The sequence below is a fragment of the Triticum aestivum genome, chromosome 3D (genome assembly GCF_018294505.1).
Source record: "Triticum aestivum cultivar Chinese Spring chromosome 3D, IWGSC CS RefSeq v2.1, whole genome shotgun sequence".
NCBI lineage: Eukaryota > Viridiplantae > Streptophyta > Magnoliopsida > Poales > Poaceae > Triticum > Triticum aestivum.
Window position 1 is genome coordinate 453978890 of NC_057802.1, and position 9323 is coordinate 453988212.

Sequence of the window (9323 nt, forward strand, 5' to 3'; positions counted from 1 at the left end):
ATTTTTGACGGCATGGTATGGTATACATAAGTAAGACGAAGTGTGATTTTGCCACACGCCACAGACGAAGGAGATGCATGGTACTAACTGTTAGCGAACCGGCCGGAGTCCATGGAGCAAGTACGGTTGGTCCACCGTGCGGTTCTGTGGACAAGTGGCGCTGGATTTAAATAGCAAGCGTACGTGCGTAATTACGAGACTGACCGGCAACCGAACCACCAAGCGAGATCCGTTTATATAACACGCCGCGTCGCTTCCGGCTACATGTGTACCATCCTCCAGTCCAAGCTACAGAGCCACTACACCGGTGCACTACGGTCGACCGGCCTCCAGCCGGGTCGGTCTCGGGCTACTCCGGAGAGACGAGCCAGTCACACACAGAGAGAGCGATGCCTCCGAGCGCCGGCGAGGTGGCGCGGCCGCAGAGCCCACTCCGCGCCATGATGCCGCAGAGCCCGCTCCGGATCAAGCAGGGCGGCAAGTTCTACGAGCGGCTGCTTACCAAGGAGAGCTCGGGGGCCAACCCGTCGTTCCGGTACTACGGGTCGGAGCCGGGCTCCGTGCCGTTCGTCTGGGAGTCGGAGCCCGGGACGCCCAGGGATGCCTCGCGGATGGTCGGCGGCGCGCTCCCGGCCATCACCCCGCCCCCGTCCTACCTGCTCCGCCACCACGGCGGCGGCGTCGACGTGTCCCGTCGCGTCACGGCCACGGGCAGGAAGAAGCGGTACAGGCTCAAGCGGACGATCAAGGTCGGCTTCATCGCCGACATGTTCCGCAGGCTCGCCGTCGGCAAGGCGTGCTGGTCGCGGCCGGGGCCGTCGCCGGCCCAGGTGTCGTCGTCCAGCCGGTGGCTCGTGGCGTCGGAGAAGCCGCCCGACCAGCACGGGCGCCACGACGATCAGGCTCCCGCGGCGAAGAGCGGCGCCGTGGTGTGCTCCGGGGCGCGTCAGCCGAGCCCGTGCTGGATGCTGCCGTTTCGCGGCGGCACGGGCAACCGGAACCGCGACTGCGACTAGGCGTAGATCGGTCTCGGCGTGTAAGGTGCGGCGGAGCCATCAAAGGGGATTAAACACACGATATAACTGCGGTTTGTTAGTATTACTACTACTACTTTTGTTGTTGTTATGATGGTGATTGTGAAAGGTGTCAACAGAATATGAGTTCTCTGCAGACTTGTTTGCCGTTGTGTCATCAGCAGGCCGACCGACTGCTGTTGCCTAGTCTTAGGGAACTTGTCATTACTGGGTTCATTGTGTTTGGAACTAGTAAGGGTTTGCTTATAATTATGCACGAGTGACGTTTTCAAAGGGGAAGATCCAATTTTATCCAGGTACTGCTTATAATTTGCACCCATGTCAGTCCAATCTTGTAAGCTATTTAAAATGGAGGCTTTCATTTGATTCATTGCATCATATCAATCAATACTACAAGTGAACAAGTTAATTCTAAATTTCCACATTTTTAAGCCTTCCCCCAATGCTTTAAGATGGCACCATTCTCACATGGTTCAACACAAAGATCATTGAATTTTGTACTCGCCATCTAATTACACACATATAATCAGTGTAATCACCAAGCAAATAGCCAAATGTGTGAAATTCCAACAATGTTAACTAAACAAATCAACAAGCACATTCAAAAATCAAAGAGAATGGTGACTTTCTCTCCACAATCCAAACCGAATCTCCTCTCCAAGTGAATATTAAAGATCACCCAACTGACATGTAGTGGAGGAGCCAGGAATCAAAGATCTCGTAGGCCAAATGAGTTAAACTTTGGATAACAAAGGGGCGAAATAATTGTACTAATACATGTTTCATTTCCTAAAACCCTAGAGATTAAGTGCATAAAACAACACATATATGCACAAACATGGGATCATGGGCGACCATGGATCCCGTCAGTCCCCGCCTACGCCACAACTGACATGTCATCAACAATTTGATGCAGAGACTTAATAGAACAAAGCATAGTGTTCACATGCATATGTCAAACAAAAATACAAATAAATGCATAGTCATGCATATGATTAATACAATTGAATAACATAACCAAGAAATATCTCACCCGCAAGTCCTTTTTTCATCAACCTATGCATTGAGAATTGCACACATCCTTATTTACTACTCCCTCTAAATGCTCTTATATTTCTACATATGGAGCACAAAGCATGTAATTCTTGCTACAAGTAAAAAAAGTAAACATCAAATGGCCAAAACAACCCCACAAAAGATTACATGTTACAACAAATGTATCCCAAATCCTATTGCTAGACTGCCAACCATATCGGCTAAACATATCAACATATCAAAGCTACCATCTCCAAGTGCATATGTTCAACCGATATGGTTGGCGGTCTATCAATCAGATAATTGATACACTATATTGTGCTAGTACTGCATGTCCGCATAAGGCATGTCAGAATGAGTTAAAAGGCATACTTTTTTTGGCTCTATATATGCCATTTTTAGGAAAACAACAAGTGGAATATAACACACACATATACCACAACCGCATGTAGACACTCACATACTGCCAAGTGAAATGCCATGTAATTTTAAGAATGAAGTCACCACTCATGTTTGGCTACAAGAAAACAAAAAGGAAATTTGATATAGTATTGTGGATAAGATAAAAATGATGAAGGTATGTGCGTGGAAAATGTCATGGGACTCAAAAGTGCAAGACATACATTAAGGTCATGTTTTATAGTGGTGGAAGGGCTATTGCAGATGGGCAAGCTCTACATTCATCTGTAATGATTTATGCCGACGACTTATCAAATGCAGGCAAGAACTCATCAAATTTTATGCATTACTTTCTACTATCTCACGCGGGTCATTTCTATCCCGTTCGCAATGTGTCATCACATATGCGCTTCATTTCACCCATCGACAGTAGCTACACACAACAAATGGGTTTTCACCCTAAGCCTGTTGCAAATGGATTTTCTGTATGCCCCGTATGAGATAGTCCTGATTATTAATGGAAAAATACATCCATATGTGATGTGTGATTATTCGTATCCCATTATATATTAGTGGTTGCAAAATTTGTCCTTTGTTGTTTTTTGTTAGTTTGATGCGTTGTGTTTTGATCTAATATTTGTGGTATGCTAGATTATATTACAATCTAACTATACAAAAAAGTTTCTTTTTTTACTATTTATTGGTAGCTCTACGGTGCATTGGTAATGTGGTAGCACCCCGAGGCAAACTTAGTAGCCCTACAACTACTCTCACAGTGAACAAACATCTCATCCCCATGTCGCCTCCCATGCGGCTCAGGCAGAGCCCTAATCCTGCTGCCACCCCTCCCCCTTCTCCTCCACTCGCTGACCACTACCAAATGCTGCCGCAGGGCTAATACTACGCAACGTAAGGCGATGGTGAGGTTGTCTCGGCTCGCGATGGCGTGGGCGGTGTTTCAGGCAAAGGGCGGTGGCCCTTGTTTCACGGCAATGGTGACCCTTGTAGACGTTCGTGCATCATGGTGGTGGGCCCTGGTTTTTACCATGGAGGCACTCGACGTGGGTTCTCTTGGCGCATTGGGGGTCCTCCGGATCTCGACACATGACAACATTCTGGCAGATTCTTAGGCTCCTATTGGATTGGCGACACGCGTAGGGGGTTCAATGTGGTAGTGGTGAACGACAAGGTGGCTAGATCCGGCCGTACAAACAAAGGTTTGTTTTAGTTTTCTTTGTCACACCCTTTAGGTGTGGACGGTGTCGATGACCTAGTACCCCTTGACCTGGCATGTCAAATGCAACTTGGTGGTGGGTTTTGGGTTATTTTGACCTTTGTGGGGGAGTGGGATCCTTTCCTTCTTAGAATAATGGCCTGCTCCAACTTGTGGTTGGAGCCGGTTATGGCAACACATGTGGGCGTTGTTTCCTCGCCTAGGGCGTCCATCTTGCGTCCTGCTCTCCCTTGGCTTTGAGGGAAACTTTCAACCTCTTGAGTGGGCGATGGCGGTGCTATTCATTGCTCCTCTCTAGAAGGCATCGTCTTGGAGCCGGTGTGGATGACAAGATCGGTTGTGGCTCGTTTTTTGTGGTTATGAGGCAACTGCTCTTGTTTTGGTGGTGCTAGTTTGGCAACAATAATGGTTGCGAGATGAGTTTGGTCGCAACATGGCTTTGGTAGTCGGCTCTTTCTGGAGTATCCGACATGTTTCCTCTCCTTTCTCATGTTGTTGTGAAGTCAGAGCTACCTTTGAGGAGCCTAGGCGGTGACTACGACAGATGATTGGTGGTGTCTGTGGAGGTCTTAGTCCATGCGAGCCCTGCACATTTCTTTTGGAGAATTCATCATCAAAGTCGAAACTATCTTGTCCCCGTTATTAGGGGTTGACTGTTTTCCATGGGTTGATGCAAGCTTCGTGTGGTCATTGCGTCTAGGGCTTCATTGGTGGTTGTTCGTGGTAAAGTTGGAGTCATTGAATCGAAGAGGACTGACGACAATGACACCTGTAGCTAGGCAACCTTGACGCTGGTCCTCTTCTCGGCAGCATGTGTAATCTTTGTTGCTGATAGCCAGCTCCATAGGTGGTGCTCCTAGTTATGGGTATTTGTAAAGGTTTTTGATCAGTTTTCAGTAGATTAGGCAGTTATATTCTTTAAGTGCCTTTGTTTTTGTAGAAAAAAAAGCTTCTCTATAGAGTTTACGGTATAAATCAAACCCTAACGTCATCGGGAAGAGAAGAAGGCGTGTCCATCAACTATTAAATGCAGACACATCACATATATAATGCTCCTTCCATCTCTGAAAATAAGGCATATAAATTTTGTTTGAAGTCGAACAGTGCAAAGTTCCAGAAAGTTTGTAGGAAAAAAACCAAGAATTCTGATACCAAATTAATATCATTGAATACACAATAAAACACACTTTAATATCCTATATACCTAAATAGTTAGTCCCCACTATGAAAAGTCAAATGGAGGGCGGGGGAATTGGTGGACTTCACAAAAAAACATATTTCAAAACTGAAAAAAATAAAAAATATTTGTACATACACAAATACATATATAACACGTTCACGAAAAATTTCATAATAATATATTTTCATACATGGCATAGACAAAAAAACAAATACATACAGGGAAATGGGCCATTTTCTTTTTGTTGTTGGGCCAGAATTTTTTTTTGTGCAGCTTGCAAATCACAATATTTTTGAACAAAACTTTACAAATCCACCACGAATATGTATAAGTTTTTACAGTTTTTTTGTCGAATTTTTTAAACTTAGAAATATCGTTTTTTAATCATTTGAAATAAAGTCCTCCGATGCCCCCGTCCACACAAACTTTGCACTTATCCCCACTACCTCTATTATCTTAACATGCACACATGCCACAGCATCAGCGACCCACTGAAACATGCATGATAATTATTTTTCATTATTAGTTGTTTCCTACTAATTCTAGTTACTAGATGATACGTTGTTGCGGGAATACTTTGCAAAATGTTTCAATGTGATTCATCGTATGAAATATGAATATTTGAAGTAATAATATAAAAAGTTAAAACCAAAAATACATAAAATTTATTATGTTTGATTACTATATAATGCCAGTTTGGGACACCTAGGTGCCTGGGCACCTTGCCTATCCATCGTTGGGTCGTGCTTAGCGACTGATTTGGAAACCAATATAAATGATTTAATTACTAGTTAATTTGGCAGGCTTTAATTCTTTAACCGTCCATGCATGCATGTCACATCATAGAAAAGGAAGGTCATTGAAATACCATAGTGAATAAAAATCAACATTTATTACCTCCTTATATAGCACTTATTTATTCATAAAATAAATAACTACGTATGTAAGTAGACGTGTATATTACGTAATTTCAATAGTAAGTATACACGTACCCATCACATAATTGGGTATACACATACACATACCCGTACATGTACTTTATTTGAAAAGCACGCGCGTATGTACATAATTTTTTTAGGGGTATATGCATACCCCGCGTATGTACATAATTTCTTTGTTGGGTATATGCATACCCGCGTATGTATATAATTTCTTTTTTTTGCGGGGTATGTATATAATTTCGTTAGTAGGTATATGCATACCCACGTATGTATATAATTTCTTTTTTTGCGGGGTATGTATATAATTTCGTTAGTAGGTATATGCATACCCACGTATGTACATAATTCCGTTAGTAGGTATATACATTTCCGCTATGTATATAATTTCTTTACTACCTAAAACCTAGAATAAATCATTAGATATATACGTAGCCGTGTACGAACATAATTTTATTAGTAGGTATATATACCAACGGTATGTTTATATTATTTGGAGTCAGCGCATAATTTGTCGATATACATAATAAAAAAAATTGTCATGGATACCTCATGAAGGTATCGATTTTTATGTATACATGTATTCATCTGTGCATAGAAAATCCACAAGCCGGCGAGTTACATTGTGCGTACATAGTATACCTTGATCTAAAGAGGATGCATGTAATCATGTATATATCTTTCCTTTTTATTGTGTCATTCTCACTCCACCAATTAATGTGTGTTTTAATTTTATTCAAATCAATAAATGCAAATGGGTGGACATGTGAGCTATTAAATGCTAGGTGCCTGGGCACCTAGGTGCCCCAAACAATTTACATATATATATATATATATATATATATGTGTGTGTGTGTGTGTGTGTGTGTGTGTGTGTGTGTGTGCATGTTGGGCCCCATCTGGGTTGGGGCGGGCCGGTAGCTCGGCGTTCGGCAGCGACGCTCCCTGGTGGTGGCGAGGTGGCGCCAGTCTGCGGGCGGTGAGGACTTCATCGGTCGGCGAGTTGCAGTGTGGTGACAGGACTGCCCGGGTCCAAGTGGGCCCGTCGAGCCATCGGGGCCCGGCAAGTCCTCGTCGCCGTGTCCGGTCGGCTCCGCTGCGGTAGTGGAGGTTGTCCCCTCCCTCCGGTCGAGTTCTGGCCGTTCCCGTGGCTGATGTCTCCTTTCCCTCTCCAAGTCTCGTGTTGGCAGCTCCAGAGAGGCGGCGATGGTAGTCTAGTAACCGTGGTGGCATAGGCTGGTGGACGGCTGATGGGGTGGTGCATTTCGCAGTGCCTGGGGTGGTGGTGGTGGTTGTGGATCGGGAGAAATCCCTGTCGGCTTGTCCGGCAATGACGCGGTGACGCCTGTGGGCGCCGTCGGACCTTCCTAAGGGGCATCAGGTATATCCCTTGCCCACTATCCCCCCCCCCCCGGCGGTACCGGGGGAAACCCTAGAACTTGTCCAGGCAACAGCGACGGCGTCGTCGTATCCCTTCTTGAAGGTGTTGCTTGGTGCATGGCGCTTCGGGATGCTGGGAGCGTGGTGATACTTCTTCGGAGGGTGCAACGGTTGCCGGTCTTCTTTTCTTCGTTGATCTGCCGGTGTCGGCATTTATTTCTCTTTTCCTTTTCTTGTTTTTCCTTTTGGGCTTATCTGTGTTGCGGCTCCAACGAGCTGGATGTATCAGATGTTTGCTTTATAATATAAAGCAGGGGGAAACCCTTTATGGTTATTGATCCAAAGGTTTCATACGACCAAATCCTATTGAAAATTGTGACGTATCATCTAGTTATACTCCCTCCATTCCAAAATATAGTGCGCTCGCGCTTCCCGAGGTCCAATTTTGACATAAATGTAACCAACGAGACCGACTGCAGCGGGAGAAAAAAATTATATAATTGAAACTTATTTGAATACGAATTCACTGGTATAACTTTTGCTCCCGCCGCAGTCGGTCTTGTTGGTTAAATTTATGGTCAAAGTTGAAGCACGGGAATAGAGGAAGCATTATATTAAGGAGTATACTTATGTTTGTAGGGAGTATTTATGAATGGCGTAGTAGTAGATATTTCCGTTAAGTCCTTCGTACACAGGGCAGTAGGTTCGTTTATATTCAGCTGTGACATGCACCCACGTAGGTTTTTCCATGCAGAATTGCTTCAAAACGGTCCTGCGTTTGTGCAACGAATTAATCCATCACATCGATCCTGCAGTGCTGGTCCAACTAGGTAGCTCTTCTCATTGAATAAAAGTAGCTTTCTAGTCTGTAGACACTGCCCCTGCATGTTACTGTAGATCATTATAGTATAAGCGACAATCCGGCCTGCAAGCCTGTAGTGAAAGACTCTTTCACATCAATTTTCGGCTAGTGATTGCACGTGTACGAGCTTAGCCCATACAGTACCATGTCCCCGCCGCAACCAGTAGCCTTGACAGCGCCCCGCCAGAAAACTTGCCTTCGAAATTTTCTTATTTCGCGAAGTGAGCCACAGAGATACATATGTAACTTGCTTTTGAATTTTACTTGTTTAGACAAGAGTTTTTTTTTCTGCCGAAACCGACAAGCCAGACAAGACCTCTTGCCATTGCATTACAAAGAAAAAATGTTGGTCAATTTAAGAAAACCCACACAACAGACAACACAGCGAACCTATAGCACTGATCAAGAAGTCAAGATCGTCGTCTGTTCACGATTGAGGCAGCACAGGCAAGCACACACCCACTACGCAACTTCTTTCTGGAATCTTACTTGGTTCATATACTCCCTTCGTTTTAAAATAAATGTCTGAACTTTATACTAACTTTTATACAAAGTTATACTAAATTTGAGACACTTATTTTGAGACGGGGCGTATATCTTTGCATCCATGATCAGATGACATGTTTTTATCATTACATTCTGATCAAACGCACTGAGCAGCAGTAAATCTGAACATCGTATCGTCTCCCTTCCCTAGTTGCAATCTTGCATACACGCCCTGAACATTGCCAAGTTTATCGTGGAGACAGTACCTACCTACACAAAATTCGGACCAGGCACGTGGATTCCAGTAGAGCAGCGTTCTCCGGTCTACGTACGTACTGTAGACACGTGGGTCCCAGTGAAGATTTGGCGCGAACTGGAATCTGCAGACATAAATGGGAAACCAACGGCCAAATCATTGAAGAGTTCGCCGCGACGTCGCCATGGGCAACTTGAAGCTGTCTCCGGCCTGGGATCGTTCGGCAGAAGAGAACGCCCCGTACGTGCTGTGCTGCTACCGACGGATATGCCATCGAAATCACAAACAGCAATGGCGCTAGTGAAGTTGTCTGTGATTCCTCAACAAAATCATGTAGTAGTACCACGTAGTACTGCTCGTAAGTTTCAATCTCTCGTTCTCAAGTCAGACATGAAGCATATATATCGAATTATCCCCCGCCCGGACAAATTTGCTATCTGCAGTAGATGGCTAGTCGATTGATGAATCATGACAGTTCCTTTGCTTGTGGCCCAAGAGTCAAGTAGCTAGCTTTAGCGC

At 44.6% G+C, this 9323-nt stretch overlaps 1 protein-coding gene across 1 annotated transcript; it reads left to right on the forward strand.

The window, feature by feature from the left end:
* The first annotated feature begins 259 nt into the window (after positions 1–259).
* Positions 260–1345, forward strand: LOC123074927 (uncharacterized). The gene has a single exon (XM_044497650.1). It carries the CDS (start codon positions 390–392, stop codon positions 1014–1016), a length of 627 nt encoding a protein of 208 aa, XP_044353585.1. The 5' UTR covers positions 260–389; the 3' UTR covers positions 1017–1345.
* The last annotated feature ends 7978 nt before the right edge of the window (positions 1346–9323 follow it).